The sequence below is a fragment of the Mandrillus leucophaeus genome, unplaced genomic scaffold (assembly GCF_000951045.1).
Source record: "Mandrillus leucophaeus isolate KB7577 unplaced genomic scaffold, Mleu.le_1.0 Scaffold276, whole genome shotgun sequence".
In the NCBI taxonomy this organism is placed as follows: domain Eukaryota; kingdom Metazoa; phylum Chordata; class Mammalia; order Primates; family Cercopithecidae; genus Mandrillus; species Mandrillus leucophaeus.
The window spans coordinates 2,741,785-2,762,560 of record NW_012102876.1 but is presented as its reverse complement, the minus strand read 5'-3'; the positions used below and the strand labels follow the sequence as shown (position 1 = coordinate 2,762,560).

General features: G+C 36.8%; 1 protein-coding gene across 1 annotated transcript in view; it reads left to right on the top strand.

The window, feature by feature from the left end:
* Positions 1-20,776, top strand: part of TMEM135 (transmembrane protein 135) — a 276,833-nt gene that overhangs the window by 33,920 nt on the left and 222,137 nt on the right. Inside the window, exon 4 of the mRNA XM_011984902.1 lies at positions 5,758-5,791. Within this exon, the coding sequence (XP_011840292.1) occupies positions 5,758-5,791 (34 nt within the window). The remainder of the gene's footprint in view (positions 1-5,757; positions 5,792-20,776) is intronic.

Here is a 20,776-nt window from a genome sequence, read left to right as displayed (position 1 = left end):
AAATACAAAAAATTAGCTGGGTGTGGTGGTGTGTGCCTATGGTGCCAGCTACTTGGGAGGCTGGGGTGGGAGAATCCCTTGAGCCTGGGAAGTGGAAGTTTCAGTGAGCCAAGATTGCGCCACTGCACTCCAGCCTGGGCGACAGAGCAAGATTGTCTCAAAAACAAACAACAACGCGAAAGATAATTTAGTAGTGCAAAGATATTCTGTAGAAGTAACGCACTGGACAGAGCCTGAAACTGCAGTCAGATGAAATGACTATGAATTCCAGCTTGTCTTTTTGTTACTTTTACCTTTTTAAGGAAACCACTTCACTTCTCTGATTCTTGGTCTTCAATAGAGTAAGGATAATGGTGTCTGCCTTTCACTTCATGGTACTATTGGGTGGGTAAAATTTGATATAATATCGATTATACCTTGTAGATTGGTAAGTTTTATGCAACTTTAAGGTCTGATCACTTCTTTGCTAATAAATTGGTATCATTAATTGGCCCTCCCTTGTTCTAGTGGTTATCTTTGGTGATTATATGTCTATAATATACTTTTTTTCTGTAAGGATGTGTTCTTAGGAATACCTTGTTGACTGTGTCTAATAATTCCATAATCATTTGTTTAGTGCCTCGTATGCCTTAGGTGTGAGGTATTGATGCAGGATTTTTCTTGTCCACTTTGCCAACTGGAGACCTCCATGACTGGTGATGTCCCCCTGCCCTGCACCCAGGCCTTACTTGGCCCCAGGCCTTCCACTGGAGGCAGGCCCTCTACTTGGCCTGCCTGTGTTATGGCTTGTACCCACGTTTGGCAGTTCCCAGGCTCTTGTCCCATGTCCAAGAAGAATTAGGATACACTGACAATTTGAAGGATGAGGAGGGCAGAGAAGAGTTTTATTGAGCGGTGGAACAGCTCAGCGGAGAGGGGACGCAGGGATGGTTCCTGACCCCTGCAGTTTGGTGTTTTTTTTCCTCTCAGTGTGCCTGTGTCTGGGGCTTTTATGGCCTCAGAATAGGGAAGTGCTTGCTGATTGGTTTGTGAGTATGCAAAAAAGTTTAAAACGAAGACTCTGCTCAAAGGTGGGCACCACAGTGTAGAAAACCAATTAGGAAAGGGTAGGTATATATAAAATAGGTGGAGGGTGGGGATTAATTGGAGAAAAGTGTGCCAAACAGGAAGGCAAGTTCTTAATCTGGTCTGTGGATTTGACTTGTAACTTGGCTTTCAGGCTTTAAACTTTCTTCGGCTTGGAGGTGGGATTTCACCAGGGACCCACCCCTATCTGCCTAGGCATTTGACTGTCTCCTGCTGCTGTCAATTTCCCCTTCTGAAGAGGTACATCTAATTGCCATTAGGTTAAGGATGATGTCCAGTCTTAACTGCTTTCTGCTGACAGGGGGTGCTGTTTTGGGAAAATGGCAGTCAGATCTCTCTTAGACACCTAAGAGTCCCCAGTAAAAGGGAGCCATCATTCGAGACTCCGGTTGCATAACTGTTTGGAGTTTGATGGCCTGAAGGTGAGAAGAGACAAACCAGGTTATTAGAAGATATGTATCAAAACAAAACATGGGGGTAAGAACAGCTCAAAAACTGAGGCTGCTAACATGCCCAGATAACTGGTGGCTATAGTTATGCCTGCTAAGACTTGGGTGCTGGGGCTTGGTTGGGTTAGCTCCTTTGGTCTTATTTTCAAAAAAAAAAAGCAGAAAAAAAAAAAAAACCCAAAACCTTCAGGTTATGGGCACCCTGTTCTCACCACCTGGCAGGATTTGCAGGATAATTGCCCAGAATTAGAATATTGATCCAGATTTTTACATTACTCATCCCTTTTCTTTCTTAGCTGCATCCAGAGATCACTGGTTGGTTCTCAGGAATAAGCAGAGTTAGTCTAAAATGCAGGCAAAACTTAAAAACAACTAATGAGATGAGAATTTAATGACAACTGTATGATAAGTTTTGGAACTGTTTTCTGTGTTTCCAGTCCTCATTTTGTGACAAACAAGTCATGATAGGACCGAGTTGTTTGCAAAATAAACTTTAGTCTTATACTTGGCTTAATCATTCGCATAAAGTGCACCAAGAATAATTATTTTCACATAGGCCTTTAAAATTGGCTCTGTGTGGAACTCTATTCCATATGGAATCTCAGATAAGACTGTCTTTCTTTTTTTGATGGAGTTTTGCTCTTGTTGGCCAGGCTCAAGTGCAATGGCGTGATCTCAGCTCACTGCAACCTCTGCTTCCTGGGTTCGAGCGATTCTCCTGCCTCAGCCGGGATTACAGGCATGCGCCACCACGCCTGGCTAATTTTTTGTATTTTTAGTAGAGACAGGGTTTTTTCATGTTGGTCAGGCTGGTCTCAAACTCCCGATTCCAGGTGATCCGCCCTCCTGGGCCTCCCAAAGTGTTGGGATTACAGGCGTGAGCCACCGCACTTGGCTCAGATAAGACTTTTTAAATAGTTGAGCCCAGCCATGGGTTTATACCCTCAAATACCTGTGAATTCGGTAAATTCCTCTCTTCTTGAGGTCTCAAGATAACTTGGGGCTCCTGGACCTGATAGAAAGTCACATTCTTAATCACCACAAGTTAGGAATCCTGTACAGGAACTGTGTAGACAGGGTATGAGGCCAGTACTCCCAGTGGGCTTTTATTGGCTCTGCTAGTCAAGCTTAATTCCTTAAAGGGAAGCACACCCTTCCAGTCAAAGCCTTGGTAAAACAACCAGTCTCTCTAGTTGTGTCCTGTTGCAAAAGAAAATGGATTCTTATTGCAGTGATGCAAATAACTGTATTGCCCTATGCTAAGAATACTCACAAAGTTTCCAAATTCTGGAGAAACCAAGCAGAAAGAAACAAATATTTTCCAAACTTTGTTCATAGTATACCTTACTCAATTGTTGAAAACTGTAGATAGCTTAAAAGAAAAATTTCCATGACTCTGAAAAATAAAACAAGGATCAGCAATGTTTTAAGCAAAAAGTTAAAACGATTATTTAAGTTTTCTATTAGTTCAGTCCATTCAATTAACTCTTGTCCTGCTTGATATTCATGAACATTTCAGCTCTTCATGAGTCCGGAATGATTTTCCTTTATTCCAATGTCACAATCTCCAAAGATATCAGAAACTTGCATTTAAGAGCACCTGTCAAAGTCCTGTAGCTGATTATAAACCATTTTTGTAAGAGGATCAAGACAACTGTCTGTGAATGACAAAATGTCCAGGGTGGTTCCAGTCAGACACACAATTGATAAAGAGATTTGTTTATTTCTGTGGTTTACAATAACAACATAATAACCTTAATTATGATTGAGCACCAGCATGATGCCGTAAGTGGAAAATTTCACATTTAAGTGCTGAACACAAACTTTATTTCGGGCACAAAATTATTAAAAATGTTGTATAAAATTACATTAAGTTGTATGTATTTAGGTTGGTGCAAAAGTAATTGCAGTTTTTGCCAAGTATAAGGTGTATATGAAACATAAATGAATTTTGGACTTGGGTCTCATCCCCAAATTATTTCATTATGTATATGCAAATACTACAAAATACAAAAAAAATCAAAAATTGGGAACACTTCTAGTCTCAAGCATTTTGGATAAGGGATACTCAGCTTTAGCTCATTTCACCTTGAAATGCATTTATCAGCGGGGTGTGGTAGCTCATGCCTGTAATCCCAGCAATCTGGGGGACGAGGGCAGGAGGATTGCTTAAATCCTGAAACTCGAACCAGCTTGGACAATATAGAGAGACTGGGTCTCTACAGAAAATCAAAAAATTAGTGGGCATGTTGGTGTGCGCCTGTAGTTTCAGTTGTTTGGGAAACTGAGGCAGTAAGATCACTTGAGCCCAGGAGTTTGAGACTGTGGTGAGCTGTGATTGTACTACTGCACTCCAGCCTGGGTGACAGAGTGAGATCCTATTCAAAAACAAACAAACAAACAAAAACGAAAAAGAAAAAAAATTGTCAGGCTCTGTCACAGAAAGTAAAGAAATATTTTTATTTTGGAATTTGTAATATATATATTTTTTCTTCATATGTAACCAGCTTTTGGTAAAAATGGGTATCCTTTTGGTAAAAATGAGAAGCACTTAACTTTTCTTTCTTTAGTGTATGTGGGACTCTTGGATGTTAATGTTACCCTAATTTTTCTTGGTATAGCTTATTTAAAATAAGCAATATTAGAGTATTTTTGATTTAGAATTTGGTAGGAACTAACAAGAATGATGAGAACTAGTAAGAACACTTTCAATCCATATGTAAAAATCATAGAACAAAGGACGTTAAAAAACATTATAGATATTCTGACAAGTGATTTTTATTATTATTTTCTTTTCCTAACTTTTAAGTTCAGGAGTACATGTGTAGAATGTGCAGGTTTCTGCCATGTTGGTTTGCTGCATAGATCATCCTATCACCTTTACCAGTGATTTTTAAAAATTATTTTTGTAAGGGCAATTGGGTTCTCTTGTTCTGCTGAAATGCATTAGGATCTGCTGAGGAGGGATTGTTAGGAGTGTATGGCACTGGGTGTGTGGCACTGTGGGTCCTATATCCCCTTCGCCTTTCAACCAGAGTAGGTACAATGTTATATTTTATATATTGGTGATAATGTAAATTTTTTCTTTAATAATTTTTATGTTAAAAAAGTAGATTTAATTAGTAGATAACTAGTCCCTCAAATGTTCCCTAATTTTAATGACAAATTTACAGAGTCCCAGAGTACCTAACTTTACTTTAGCACTGTTTAGTTAAATCATACTGCCTGCATATGGCTTTAGGAATATTAAAAATCTTACTAAACCATTTAAAATAATGAACATTCAGCACTGTGTATGAATCGGGCATCAAGAAGATTTCATTGACAATATCAATATGAAGATTCGGCATATTTAAATGAAAGTGGTTTGACATTGGTACTTTTTATATATATTTCATTTTCTTTGAGTATTGAAAATGTTCATAACGGAAGCTAAAATAAGTTTTTGTAATTTTCAGAGGTTGAACTCTGCCCTTGAATTCTTAAAATCTATTGAAGACATTTTCTAGAGAATAGAATGCACTTCATTCATTTCTCATGTGCAGTATAAGCCAAGTAGACTGATTTAAGGGCAGAAAAAAGTTCTTATGTTTGACTTTCTACCTGAATTTTTATTAAATAAGTTTGGTAAATATGCAATTTTTGTGTAAAGTGTTTATAGAACTTTTGTTTGTCCTTTGGCATTAGAAAGTTCCCTTAGTGCCTGACTTTTCATTTAAAACGAAATTAAAACCAATGTGATTTAGTATGATTTGTAATATTATTTAATGAAACAAACAATTATATTGTGTGTGAAACAGATGGAAGGCTTGTTTTATTTATTTATTTTTTGATACATTTTTATTTGGTCAGAATTGTTCTTTTTGGCAAGATGAATTAGAATTATTTATAAAAAATTTAGATTTAGCTAGCATAGATGAGTAAGAAATTATACCACTCTTGCCAATAACAAATAACAATGGGGAAATAGTAATTTTAAATATTTAATTAATGACTGCTAAGAATATTTAATGACCACAAAACAAGTGATTTTATGGAATTTTTTTAGATGCAGCTAAATTTAGGTCACAGAAAAATTAGTTCAGCATAATTTATCCGTTTTTCTAAGATACCAGTACGATTCTCAATTTCTGAGAATTCTTTTTATAGACTTCCAATAAATGATAAAGTGATTATTAAGTCAAATTGAAGTTTAATATCTTCCTTTTAAAATTATTTGCAGGAGAGGGCTGCTCACAATTTATATGGCCAACTTGGTAAGTATTTTGTTTTAACCTTTGATGTCTTCCATAAGCTGTATCTTTTTAAAATCATGTTTTCTTAAAAAAAGTAAAAGAGGAAAGCCACTTGTATCTGAGAATAATCTTCTCTGTGTTAATGGATAGACTTAAATGTTCAAAAAAGCCTTGATACCATCTGGTTTGTTCCTGTCATATAGGATTGAATTTCACGTATTTTAGAAGGAAATCATTGTCTTGTGCTCCTCATTGCCTTTTTTTTTTTTTAAAGTTTACATCTTCATCTTTGATAGGCTATAATTCTATATGTATATATCTATCTCTTTATATCTGTTTATATATATAATTTCATATTCTGCCTCTGTTGTGATTTCTTATGGGAAAAACAATATAAGGATGGGTTTTTATGATACGTATTCTTCTTGGACAGTAAAACAACGTTGGTACTATCTCCAAACACTCGGTTCATTTAATAATATAATTAGCTAGGCTTCCAAATTTTTAAGTTTACAGAAATGAAGTTAATGTTATGTTGTTTGATATTCTTTAAGGTAAATATATAATTAAGGTTATATAATTTTTATTGCCAAGTTAATATTTTAAAAACATTTACATTAAAATCTTTTCAGGTTGTTTAATAGACTTGATAGGCAACATTAAAAAATTTAACTAGGAAAGATTAATAATTATTTATTTACCTAAAGTTTAGTTCTTGAATTCCGTAACAAGGGAGTATTTCAGAGGTACATTTAGCAATTCTTTTTAGTTATAAAATATATACTTTTTGCTCTGTACTTTTGTGTTTCTGTGCTAGATGCTGGTAAACAAGAGATAGCTTTTGCATTCATGGAGTTTTACTCTCTAGTGGGAGAAGTCACAGCAGAAATAATAATATATGAAAAGGACTGAAAGATGATTTATAGGTTCCTGTGGAAATCATATAGCACCAAACTATTCTGGGTATGTGGGGTTGGGTCAGAGAAAAGTGGGTATAACTCCTTTTGAGTCATAGACCTCTCTGAGAATCTGATGACATATATGGACATTCTGTACAGAAAACTGCTCATGTAAAGGAGCGATACCCAAATTTTCATTTCAGGGTGTTCATGGACCACCAATTAAGAAAGCCTAGGGTATGCCGTCAAGTAAATTTATTTTGAAATACTCCAGAAAATTAGGAGTTCTAAGCTCTTTTAATTGTAATGAAATGGAAATTTCAGGACAGCAGGAGAGCAGGATTTCTTTTTGGCATTATTCTCCTTGAAAAAATTCTTACTAGAATGTAAGCTCTTGAACTTCTAAATAGAGTCTGTCATGTAGTGAGATTTGATAAATATTTGTTTTAATAACAATCTTGCTGGGTGTAGAATTCTAGATTGATAATGATTTAAAGATAATCCTTTATCTTTGTTCTCTATAGATACTTTTCGTAGTCTGTTGTCAATCTGGTTTTACTTTTTAGGTAATCTCTCTTTTTTTTCTCAATTTTTTTTTTTTAAATTTACTTTTGAAGAATTTATTTTTGGCATATTGGGTTTACTATGATATGGATTTATTTTTATTTAGTTTGATCAGAACTCAGCTTTTGTAGTCCGAGAATTAATAGTTAGTTCTGGAATTAAATTCTTATCCATCCCTTCTCTGAATCTTGCTTCTTCCCATTCTCTGTATTCTATTATTTTGGAACTCCTTTGAGATGCATGTTAAACATTCTTATGTGCCTCTTCATGTTTTCTTAATCACTCTTTAACATTTTCCTAATTTTTCATCTCTTTGTGCTGAATTCTGGTTATCTTTTCAGGTTTGTTTTCAAGTTAGCTCATCTATTTACTTGTTTCCATTTATTTTATTTTATTTATTTTATTTTTTTGGTCTCATTTTGTTGCCCAGGCTGGAGTACAGTGGTGTGATCACGGCTCAAACTCCTGGGCTCAAGCAATCCTCCCACCTCAGCCTCCCAAGTAGCTGGGACCACAGGCATATACCACAATGTCCAGCTATTTTTTTTTTACATTTTATTTTTGTAGAGATGGGATCTCTCTATGTTGCCTATGCTGGTCTCAGACTCTTGGGCTCAAGTGATCCTTTTGCCTTGGCCTCCCAAAGTACTGTGATTATAGGCAAGAGCCACTGTGCCCAGCCAATTTGCTTGTTGTTTTTATTTATTATTATTATTATTTTTTGAGATGAGGTCTCGCTCTTTCACCCGGGCTGGAGTGCAGTGGTGTGATACCAAGTCACTGCAACCACTGCGTCCTGGGTTCAAGTGATTCTCCTGCCTCAGCCTCCTGAGTAGCTGGGATTACAGGTGTGCACAATCAAGCCTGGCTAATTTTTTTTGTATTTTTAGTAGAGATGGGGTTTCACCATGTTGTTCAGGCTGGTCTTGAACTCTTGACTTTGTGATCTGCCTGCCTCAGCCTCCCAAAGTGCTGTTATTATAGGTGTGAGCCGCAGCACCCGACCAATTTACTTGTTTTTCATGCTGAACCTGTCCAGTAAAAATTCAGTTTGAGTGATGATATTTTACTTTTAAAAAAGATGATAAACACCAGACTTAACATAAAATCTAGATTTTATGTTAATTAAATGTTAAATAATTATCTAACATACCTCCACAAAACTTTTTTTCCATCATATATTGGTTATAAACTCCATTTCTTCATATGATTTTGTATTATAATTTTCTTTTGAAAAAATTACTAAGACAATACTGATTTTATACAAGGAATTTCCTGGACTCTGGATTTTTAATTGGTCATGAAACTTTGATTGGTTTGGTGTCACCAGCTTCGGTTAGAGACTACTTGGAATATTTGAATGTCAAAGTAAACTTTATTCCTCAAAAGCCAAGTTATATGGCTAGACTTCCTTTTCAGTTCCTATATAATACTTTTCTGAAACCCTCATGCTACAGGTTCTTATTATTTGTCTCTCATTTTCTTCTTACAGCCTAGGCCCAATTCTGTGTTTGATATATTTCTCATTTTGTGTATAATTTCTTAGTAATTTAGAGGTCTTGGAATCAGTTCTGTGCTATTACTGGCAGACCCTGGATCTGGAGCTCCATTACTTCTTCTCCCCTTTTTTCTTTCAATAATACTTCCTTCAATTCCCTCCACCTAGTCTTTCCTCTGGCTCATTAGTAATTACAGTATAGGCTGGGTGTGGTGGTATGGGCCTGTAGTCCTGGCTACTTGAGAGGCTGAGGTGGGAGGATTGCTTGAGGGCAGTAGCCCAAGATCAACCTGGGTAACATAATGAGACCCCGTCTCTTTTTGCAGTGAAATCTGACTTGATTCATTTTGTGTCTTTCTGAGCACTCAATGAATCTGCAACCAGAACCTCAGGTGACTTTTAGTTGCTCCCAGGTAAGTTTTAGTTTTTTCTTCCATTATTAATGTCCTTAAAACCGAACCCCATTTGTATAGGGAGAGGCCTAAGGCCAAAATTCTTGTACCATAGGATTTTGAAAGATAGTATAATCTATAGTCAGTGATGACATTTTTTTCAGCACTTCTCACCAGTGACTCCTCAAGTGAATGGGTTAAATGGATATTACTTATATATTCTTGTTTCTCCTCCTGTAATAGATATTTACACCTTGGATACCATTTAGCATGTTGTTCCCAGGGGTGTTCAATGTGTTTCCATCAGTTAGCCTTCCTCCACAGCAAAAGCATTTTACTTTATCACTTTTACCTAAAGCATAAAATTCAGGCCTGTACACTGCTGCTTGTTAACTGAGTACATCCACATCCCCAAAGTAATGATCCGTGCTTCATAATCTGCTGTGGATGGATTTCTTCAGAGGATTTGTTGAATTGGGGAAATTCCTATCAGAACTCACAACGTCAGATTCACTTCAAATGTTAACATTCTGGCCCAAAACAAAGAAGCAATTAAGAAAGTGTTGCCTATGTTCTTCTGCCACCAGCCAGCACTATAAGCTTCCCAATTTTTCAGTTTTCTACCACAATAAAAGCACTGCACTTGGTCATCAATACTTGTGTAGTAGAGTTCAGCACTAACTCTCTTGAGGTTAAGTGGGCATAGTTTGGCTGGTTCTGAAATGACTATAATCGAGCTTCCTCACTATACATGGTGTGTTTCTTGGGTATATGGTATCTGATACATCTAAAGCCTGTCCAGTTTTCAGAAGATAATCTGCGTGAATCTCAGATGGCCTGCCTAAGGCAAATTGATTACTGTTTCCCAGTTTTCAACTTTGTACTGACCATTTTGGATACTAGGATTTGCAGGTTGTGTGGCACTATTTTAAAAATAAATGCCATTGGTAATCTGCAGTTTGGGACAGTTTCTTGTGTCTTCCAACTACTGAGTCTCCATACTGCCTTCTATCTACTGCTGCATGACAACGAAAGCACCACATGGTATCTCCTTCACCAATATAAAGAAAACCTACCTGTGCCAGTGTTGATGCTGAAACAGGACTACTGCTTGGAAAACTAGCCAAAGTTTTTAATCCGTTAAACTCTTCTACAAATTCTTCATCCTTATTTATGTCTGCAGGTACATAGTTTTAGATCCTTCAAAACTGTTAAAAGCCATCTTCTCTTGAAAATGGGACTTGTTCACCTTTTCTTAGGTGTCAGAGAGTTCAGAAAGGCAGTCTTGGAGGGCGTGAGCTACCCACCCTCCCACCCAGCCATACCTTCCTTCAACAGTCCTGGGAACCCAGTCATGGAGCCCCTGCTGGGGCGGTGCTGCTTTCCTGCCCTCCCCAGCAGCCTATAATATCATTTTATACAGAGAAAATAAAAAAAGATATTTCAGTCTTTCTTCTTGCATTATTGATCACATATGTTTTAATAATTATTCATATTTGAAATAGTTAAAACCATGTTACTTAATACACAGATTTATCACCTTTTTTTGAATAGTGATATAGGTAGTGCTTCTCAAACATAGGCATTCTGAAAAATTTTCTGTAGTACAGTTTCCCATTGGGAAAAAAACCTACAAAGTTATGTTGCATTTATAATAATTATAATTGTATTCACTTCATTTACTTGACAGGAGATAACTTGGATTTTGACTAGACTTTGATAAGAATCAGATCTTCTGCTTGCTACTTTGCATGTCTGATGATTGGTAGAACTTTTAACAATCTACCTTTTAGCTTTGTGCATTTCAAATTTATTTCTTTTTCATTACCCACATATTTTCAGGGCTTGGCACCCTAGGACGTGTCTATATATCATTATGGCCTCTGGTTCTTCACCTTTGTGTCATGACGGGGTAAGTTGGCACAGTAGACAATAGAGTATTCCTGGAAGCCACTCTTTTTTTTTTTTTTTTTTTTTTCTTTTTTCGAGACAGGATCTGGCTCTGTCACCCAGGCTGGAGTGCAGTGGCATGATCTTGGCTCACTGCAACCTCTGCCTCCTGGGTTCAAGCAATTCTCCTGCCTCAGCACCCAGAATAGCTGGGATTACAGGCGCACACTGCCATGCCTGGCTAATTTTTGTATTTCCAGTAGAGTCAGGGTTTCACCATGTTGGCCAGGCTGGTCTCGAATTCCTGGCCTCAAGTGATCTGCCAGCCTTGGCCTCCCAAAGTGCTGGGATTACAGGCGTGAACCACCGTGCCTGGCTGCCACTCTTTAATGAGCCACTAGGAATCAATGTTCTATACCTAAAAGCAACTGGAAAGTAAATTAATGAATATATCATGCAATCCAAGCTCAATATATCTTGCTAAACTCAACTCTACTAGTAAGCTGGATCCCAAAACCTAGTGCTGCTCACCACAAGGTGAAGTTTGACAGAGAAATCAGAATGTAAAATGATAGGGATCTTAACTATCTATGGTTAAAATACCTTACTTTGGCAAATGTTACCAAAATGTGACTATGTGAACAGATTTTGTAGGGCTCTTTTCGAGGCTTGGAAGAAGCCTGTGGTTATGAGGGGTCTTTATGTTTCTCTGGCTTCCTCCTACCACCACTGTCTCCTTCCTCATTCTCCACTTCAGCCACACTGCCCTCTCTGGTGTTCAGTGAGCATGACAAGCATGCTTTCTCTTCAGGACTTTGATATTTGCTATTCGCTCTGTTTTGAGTTCTTACCGCCAGATATCTGCATGGCTTGCTGTTTCATTTCACTGAGACTGCTGAAGTGTCACTGCTGTGAGGCCTTCCATACCTATCTCACATGAAGTAACAGTCACTCTTCATGTCACTTATAACCCTGCAGTCCCAAACCTCTGTATCTTTTTTTTTTTTCATGGAATTGATCAACATCTAACATATATGTTTTTTGCTTATTATTTTATTGTCTGCCTTTCCACCTTGGAATTTAAACTTCATGAATGTAGAGTTTTTGTGTGTTTTATACCTGCTGTGTCATGCCTAGAACAGTGCCTAAAATGTACTTTGTGCCATAATTTGTTAAATGAATCATAGATGAATGTGTTTATTAACCCATCTATGCTGGAGGTTGCAAATTTGTTTTTGTGAAAAATCAGACCTACTTGAGCAGTAGGAAAAAAATAACTCCTACTTTCTAGTAGGAGCAACTGGAGCATTATTAGAAGCATAGTGTTCTAATAATGGAACACTAGGCATAAATGGGTTAAAGAGAAGGATTTATAGGAGACATACCAAATTATACCTAGATGTTTATTTAAAAGCTTGTTTTAAATATTTTAGGTTGCCGCAAAAGTAATGGTGATTTTGCTGTAATATTATTTACTTTATAAGTAAAACCTTGCTTTATTTGACTGCATTAATGTTGTATTTTAGATTGAAATATACAAAGATTAAAAGTCGGTGGTCGTGGAACATAGATGAAGTACGCGACTTACTTTGAACTGAGTGTGAACACTTAGGTCTTGCCAGCTCATGGTGTTGAAATCAGAGTCCAGAAAAATAGATAACTGCAGGAAATCATCTACTTTAAAATGATAAACTTAAATTATTAAGTGATAATAAATACTACAACCTGAAAAGAATTTAAAACAATTGATTAATCTTAGTTATAGATTATAGATTATTTTTATTGTATAACAAAGTATCTTAAATTTTCTTAGTGGCTTTGTTATTGTGCTGCTTTTCTTATGTTTTCAAAAAAGTTTAAAATATTATGCCTGCATGCTAGAATAGATTTGAGTTTTAATGTATTTTTTTAGACACTCATATGCTTTTCTATAGTAGCACATGGTATATATTTCAATACCCAAATACTGTGCATATTCATACACTTATTTTTAAATTATAAGTAAATTTTCTAAAACTTTTGTGTGTTGCCTGCTTTAGATTGTAAATTCCCGGGAAAAAGATCTTTAATTTTGATATTATTGATGTTAGAGAGCACACTTAAAATACTGTATTTAAAAAAAACTAAAACTCTTATTTTGAAATAATTATAGATTCATATGCAATTATAAAAAGTAATATAGGGATCCCATGTTCTCTTTACCCAGTTTCCCCCAGTAGTAGCATATTGCAAAACTATAATATAATATCAAAATCAGAATATTTAATTGATACAGTCAAGATACAGAATATTTCCATCATAGCAACACCCACTTCTCTCTTGTTGTCACCCCTCCTTAACCCCTGTTCATGGTTTTTAGTTATTATGAATAAATCTGCTATAAATATTCATGTACAGATTTTTATGTTTTTATTATTCTGGGATAAATGCCCATTAGTGCAGCTGCTGGGTTTATATTGTGGTTACATGTTTAGTATTTTCTTTTTTTTTAAGACAGATTTTTACTCTGTTGCCCAGGCTGGAGTGCAGTGGTATGATCTTGGCTCACTGCAACCTCTGCCTCCTGGGTTCAACCGTTTCTCCTGCCTCAGCCTCCTGAGTAGCTGGGATTACAGGTGCATGCCACCATGCCTGGCTAATTTTTGTATTTTTAGTGGAGACGGGGTTTCACCATGTTGGTCAAGCTGGTCTCGAACTCCTGACTTCGTTATCTGCCCTCCTCGGCCTCCCAAAGTGCTGGGATTACAGGCGTGAGCCACCACGTTTAGTTTTTAAAGAAACTATCAAATGTGTTCCTGAGTGTTGGCTGTACCATTTTGTTAGGGTTCCCAACCTAGAAGAAAGCTTTGAATCTCTAGTTCTTTAAAATGGAAAACCTTTTTGGGGGTTACATTTGTCTGTAAATTTTAGTATTAGAAAAATTTCTGGGAAAGTACAAAATGTGAATTGGTGTTTTTAGCGAGTTATAAATGCTCAGTTATTCAAAGCTTTAATGAGATCAAAGACTTGACACATAGATATTGACTATGTCTAAGGGAAAGTGAATTTGAACATAATCATAATTTTTTCTGGATACTAATAATAACCTGATGCGCTTCATCTTCCTTTTTATCTAAACAGAGCCATTTATTTATTACTATATAACTTTTACTACATGAAGAGGGTGCTTGTTTCAGAACAGGTAGGGATTTAAGGATTTAGGGAGAACTGAATTCAATCTAAAGAAATAACTTTTCTTATGACTTGATTATATTGCTTACAAGACTAAGTTGAAATTGTTGGCTTATAACATCCAACAATAAAATTTCTAAATGTTGGGAGGTTTTATTTAAACAAAATATTTACTGTTTTTTGGTATGTGTCTCTGATTTGGAAAATAAAGAGGAGAGTAAAAGTCATCTGTATTTGGGAGGCCAAGGCGAGTGGATCACCTGAGGTCAGGAGTTCGAGACCAGCCTGACCAACATGGTGAAACCCCGTCTCTACTAAAAAATACAAAAATTAGCCAGGCATGGTGGCATGCGCCTGTAATCCTAGCTACTAGGGAGGCTGAGGCAGGAGAATCGATTGAATCCAAAAGGTGGAGGTTGCAATAAGCCAAGATCGTGCCACTGCACTCCAGCCTTTGCAACACAGCAATACTCTGTCTCAAAAAAAAAAAAAAAAAGAGAACTTTAAGAAAAAGAGCCATCAGATACAAGTACGTTTTGATAAGTTGCAATCATTAGACCATTAGTTTATAGCCTTAATGATTAACTAGCACTTAAAAACATACAAATTGAAGGCAATTGTATTAATACCCATCTGAAAATGTTGCTTTCTTGTTATATGTTAGTTAGCATGTATTAGAGTGAAAAGTAACCAATTTAAAAAATAGTAGTTTTCTAGATTTTAAATGTTGATAGTGAATTAGTTATTAAAGGTCAAAATGAATGAAATGTATATAGAAATAAGTATAAAGAGTTAAATATTTTCTCTGTCCAAAATATGTCTATAAAATTATGGAAAAATTTTCCTGGGGCTGATGTGCCAGAACTGATTACCCATAAGAGAACACTTGCTGTTAGATTTCAACTTTGCCACAGTATGATTTAAGAGAGAACACATAAGCAAAATTTGCATCTGCATGATTTTCCATTATTATATCAGTTGTGACGACTAAGTTTTCCAGTCTTTCAAAATTGATTATATGCTGCTAACATTTATTTAAAATGTGATGTCAAATGTAATTAGTTCACTTACATTTTATTTTAAGAAAAAAAATGTAAGACATTTAAAAATCCTTCTGTGTGACTCCTTTTGAAAACTTCTCTGTAATTTTATTTATGTCACCAAGCATTTCAACAGTATATATGTTTTAAAATTGTAAACATACATCTAATGTATGTTAGCAATTTGTCTTTAGCATTTGGTTTTTCATGTTAAACATGCAGTATATTTTATTAAAACATCTATATTTGATTTTTCAAACATAGGTTTGAAAATTGTGATTCAGGGTGGGCACAGTGGCTCACGCCTGTAATCCCAGCATTTTGGGAGGCTGTGGAGGGAAGATCACCTGAGGTTGGGAGTTCGAGACCAGCCTGACCAACATGGATAAACCCCGTCTCTACTAAAAATACAAAATTAACTGGGTGTGGTGATGCATGCCTGTAATCCCAGCTACTCGGGAGACTGAGGCAGGAGAATAGCTTGAACCTGGGAGGCGGAGGTTACATTAAGCTGAGATCATGCCACTGCACTCCAGCCTGGGCAACAAGAGCAAAACTCCATCTCAGAAAAAAAAGAAAAAAGAAAAAAGTGCTTTCTCTTGTTCTTTCACTCAACAGAGAATGATCCCCACAGACCAAGCAGTTCTCTGGAAGCACGTTCTCTAGCAGACACCAGCTTAGTGTCTTCTAATTCAATTTAATTCTGACACTGTCTACCTGGATGGAGATAGCATCAGATTCCACAGGTTGAAGAGTCAGTTTCATAAGACTGCCTCCACCTCAGATGCCAATAGAAAGTAATACTTGTTATCTATACTTCTGACTGATCAGCTATAAATTGGGGTTCCCACTACCCCCTCTTCAAGTTCAGCTAATTTACCAAAGCGGATCACAGAACTCAGGGAAACACTTTGCTTACATTTACTGGTTTATTATAGAGGATGTTAGAAAGGTTTTGGATGAACAGCCAGATGGAAGAGATGCATATGGCAAGATATGGGAAAAGTCTAACAAGAGCAAATGTTGGTATGAATGTATAGGAACTGGAACTATCAGATTCCTGCATGTGGGAATGTAAAATTGTTTAACCCCTTTGGAAGCTGATTTGACAGTTTATTAAAAGGATAAACATACACTTTTCCATATGAGCCAACAAATCTACTCATAGACATTTGCTTTAGAGAAATACATTTTTATTTCTTTTTAAGTTATTTTTAATTGACAAATCATACTTGTATATATCTATGGGGCACAATGTGATGTGTGTATATATATATGTGTATATATATATGAATCTCGAACTCCTGACCTCAGGTGATCCACTCACCTTGGCCTCCCAAATACAGATAGAAAAAAAACAGGTTTTTTTTTTTTTTTTTGAGAAATGTCTGTTCAGGGCCTTTGCCCATTTTTTAATTGGGTTGTTTCCTTGTAATTGTGTTAAATCCCTTATATATTTTGGATATTAACCCTTTATCAGATGTATAATTTGCAAAGATTTTCTCCTAATCTGTGGAATCTGTGGGTCGTCTCCTTTTCTTTTTTGAGACAGAGTCTCGCTCTGTCACTCAGGCTGGAGTGCAGTGGTGCGACCTTGGCTCACTGTAACCTTCACCTCCCAGGGTCAAGCAATCCTCCTATTACTTCTTGAGTAGCTGGGACTGCAGGTGCATGTCACTATGCCTGGCTAGTTTTTGTACTTTTTGTAGAGATGGGGTTTCACCATGTTGCCCAGGCTTCTAATCTGTAGGTTGTCTCTTTACCCTGTTAATTGTTTCCTTTGCTTTACAGAAGCTTTTTAGTTTGATGTAATCCCATTTGTCTATTTCTGCTTTTATTGCCTGTGCTTTTGGGTTCATATCCAAAAAAAAAAAAATTGCCTAGACCAGTGCCATGAAGCTTTTGCCCTATATTTTCTTTTAGTCATTTTATAGTCTTTAACCCATTTTGAATTAATTTTTGTATACCATATGAGATAAGAGCCCAGTTTCATTCTTTTGCAAGTAGATATCCAGTTTTCCTAACACCGTTTATTGAGACTTGGTTTTTTTCCTGTTTTGTGTTGTTAGCACCTTTGTCAAAAATCAGTTGTCATAACTGTGGGTTTATTTATTTCTGGATTATTTATTCTGTTCCATTGGTCTGTGTGCCTGTTTTTATGCCAGTACAATGCTGTTTTGATTAAAATAGATTTAAAATATATTTTAAAATCAGGGAGTGTGATGACTTCCAGCTTTGTTCATTTTCCTCAGGATTCTTTGGCTGTTTGGGGTCTTTTGTGGTTCCATTTGAACTTAAAGATTGCTTTTTCTATTTCTGTGAAAAATTACATTGGAATTTCTGTAAGGATTGCATTGAATCTATAGATTGCTTTGGGCAGTATGAACATTTTAACAATATTAAATTTCCCAATTCATGAACATGGGTGTTTTCCCGCAGTTTTATCAGTGTTTTATAGTGTTTTTAGTATATGGATCTTTTACCTTCTTGGTTAAATATACACGTAAGGATTTTATTTTTTGTTGTTGCTGTTGTAAATGGGATTTTTTTCTTAATTTATTTTTGAATAGTTGATTATTAGTGTGTAAAAATATTACTGATTTTTGTATGTTGACCGTGTGTCCTGCAACTATACTGAATTTATCAGTTCCAACAGTTTTTTGGTGGAATCTTTAGGGTTTTTAATGTGTAAGATCATATAGTCTACAAACAGAGATTGTTTTACTTCTTTCTTTCCTACTAGGATTACTTTTATTTGTTTCTCTTGCCTAATTGCTCTGGTTAGGGCTTCCAGTACTATGTTGAAAAGAGATGGTGAGAGTGGGCATCTTTGACTTTTTCCTCATCTTAGAGAAAACGCTTTCAACTTTTCGCTGTTGAGTATGATGTTAGCCGTGGGCTTGTCACATATGGCCTTCATTGTGTTGAGGTACATTCCTCTATACCTAATTTGTTGAGAGTTTTTATTGTGAAAGGATGTTGAATTTTGTCAGCACTCTTTCTGCATCTCTTGAGATGATCATAAGGATTTTATCCTTCATCCTGCTAATGTGGCATATCACAGGGGTCCCCAGCCCCTGGGCCACGAACCCCATCAGGAACCAGCCTGCAAAGCAGGATATGATACGCAGTGAGCGACCATTATTGCCTGAGCTCTGTCTCTTGTCAGATCAGCAGTGGCATTAGATTCTCATAGGAACCCAAACCCAATTGCGAACTGCACATGTGAGGGATCTAGGTTGCATGCTTCTTGTGATGATCTGAGGTGGAACAGTTTCATCCTGAAACCAACTCCCACGCCCCTCCACCCCCGCCCTTGCATCCATGGAAAATTGTCTTCCAGGAAACCATTTTCTGGTTCCAAAAATGTTGGGGACTGCTGGCCTATCACATTTATTGATTTCCTATTGAACCATCTTTGCCTCCCAGGGTTAAATGCCACTTGATCATGGTGAAAGATTTTTAAAAAACAGGTAAAAACACTTAAATTGACATATATTACTTGTACATATTTATATGGTACATGTAATATTTTGATACATGCATAGACTATGTAATGTAGGATATTCATCCCTTTGAACATTTATCATTTCTTTGTGTTGGGAACATTTTTCCTTTTTTATTTGCAGAAGATTTCTGTAGTGTCAGGAACATTTTAAATCTTTTCTTTTAGCTATTTTGAAATAGACAATATGTTGTTAACTGTAGTCACTCACCCTACCGTGTTATAGCACACCAGAACTTATTTCTTGTATCTCACTTTATGTTTGTACTCATTCACCAACCTCTCTTCATCTACCCTTCTCCTACACAGCTTCTGGTATTTACCATCCTGCTGTCTATCTCCATGAGATCAACTTTTTTAGCTCTCATGTATGAGTGAGAATATGTGATGTTTATCTTTTGTGCCTGGCTTTTTTCACTTAATATAATGATCTCTAGTTCCATCTGTGTTGCTGCAACTGACAGTATTTCTTTTTTTTTTGAGACGGAGTCTCTCTCTGTTGCCCAGTGCAGTGGGGTGATCTTGGCTCACTGCAACCTCCACCTCCTGAGTTCAAGTGATTCTCCTGCCTCAGCCTCCTGAGTAGCTGGGATTATAGGTGCCCGTCACCATGCCCAACTACTTTTTGTAGTTTTAGTAGTGATGGGGTTTCACCATGTTGGCCAGGCTAGTCTTGACCTCCTGACCTCAGGTGATCCATCCGCCTTAGCCTCTCAAAGTGTTGGGATTACAGGTGTGAGCCACTGCACCTGGCTAACCGACAGTATTTCAAGTGAAAGATTATTTTAATGTATTAATTGGATTCAGTTTGCTAGTATTTTGTTAAGGATTTTTGCATCTATGTTCATCAGGGATATTGGCCTGTAATTTTCTTTTCTTGAAGTGCCCTTGTTTGGCTTTGGTATCAGGGTAATACTGGCCTTGTAAAATGAGTTTGGGTGTATTCCTTCTGTTTCAGTTTTTTTTGAAGAGTTTGAGAAAGATTGGTATTAGTTTTTCTTTAAGTGTTTATTAGAATTCACCAGGTCCTTGGATTTTCTTTGATGGGAAACTTTTTATTATTTATTCTATCTGCTTACTCATTATTGGTTGTGTAAGGCCATTCTTGCATTGCGATAAAGAGATATCAGTATCAGAGGCTGGATAATTTATAAATAAAAGAGGTTTAATTGGCTAATGGTTCTGCAGGCTCACGGTTCTGCAGGCTGTATGGGAGGCATAGTCCTGGCATCAGCTTCTGGGAAGTCCTCAGGAAGCTTACAATCATGGCGGAAGGTGTGAAGTGGGAGCCAGCATGTCACATGGTGAAAGCAAGAGCAAAGGCAGGGATTGAGGGGTGCCACACACTTTTAAATAACCATGTCTCACGAGAACTCACTATCACGAAGATAGCACCAAGGCATGAGGGATCCACCCCCATGATACAAACACTTCCCACTGGGCCCCACTTGTAGCACTGAGGATTGCAACTCAACATGGTATTTCAGTGGGGACAAATATACAGACTATATCATTGGTCTATTTAGATATTTTTTAATTCTTCGTGATTCAGTCTTGGTAGGTTGTATGTGTCTAATAATTTATCCATTTCTTTTAGGTTTATAATTTGTTGGCATATAATTGTTCACAGTTGTTTCTTTTTTATTATTATACTTTAAGTTCTAGGGTACATGTGCACAATGTGCAGATTTGTTACATATGTATACATGTGCCATGTTGGTATGCTGCACCCTTAACTCGTCATTTACATTAGATATTTCTCCTAATGGTATCCCTCCCCCCTACCCCCATCCCACGACAGGCCCTGGTGTGTGATGTTCTCCACCCTGTGTCCAAGTGTTCTCATTGTTCAATTCTCACCTATGAGTGAGAACATGCGGTGTTTGGTTTTTCTGTCCTTGCAGTAGTTTGCTCAGAACGATGGTTTCCAGCTTCATCCATGTCCCTACAAAGGACATGAACTCATCTTTTTTATAGCTGCATAGTATTCCATGGTGTATATGTGCCACATTTTCTTAATCCAGTCTATCATTGATGGACATTTGGG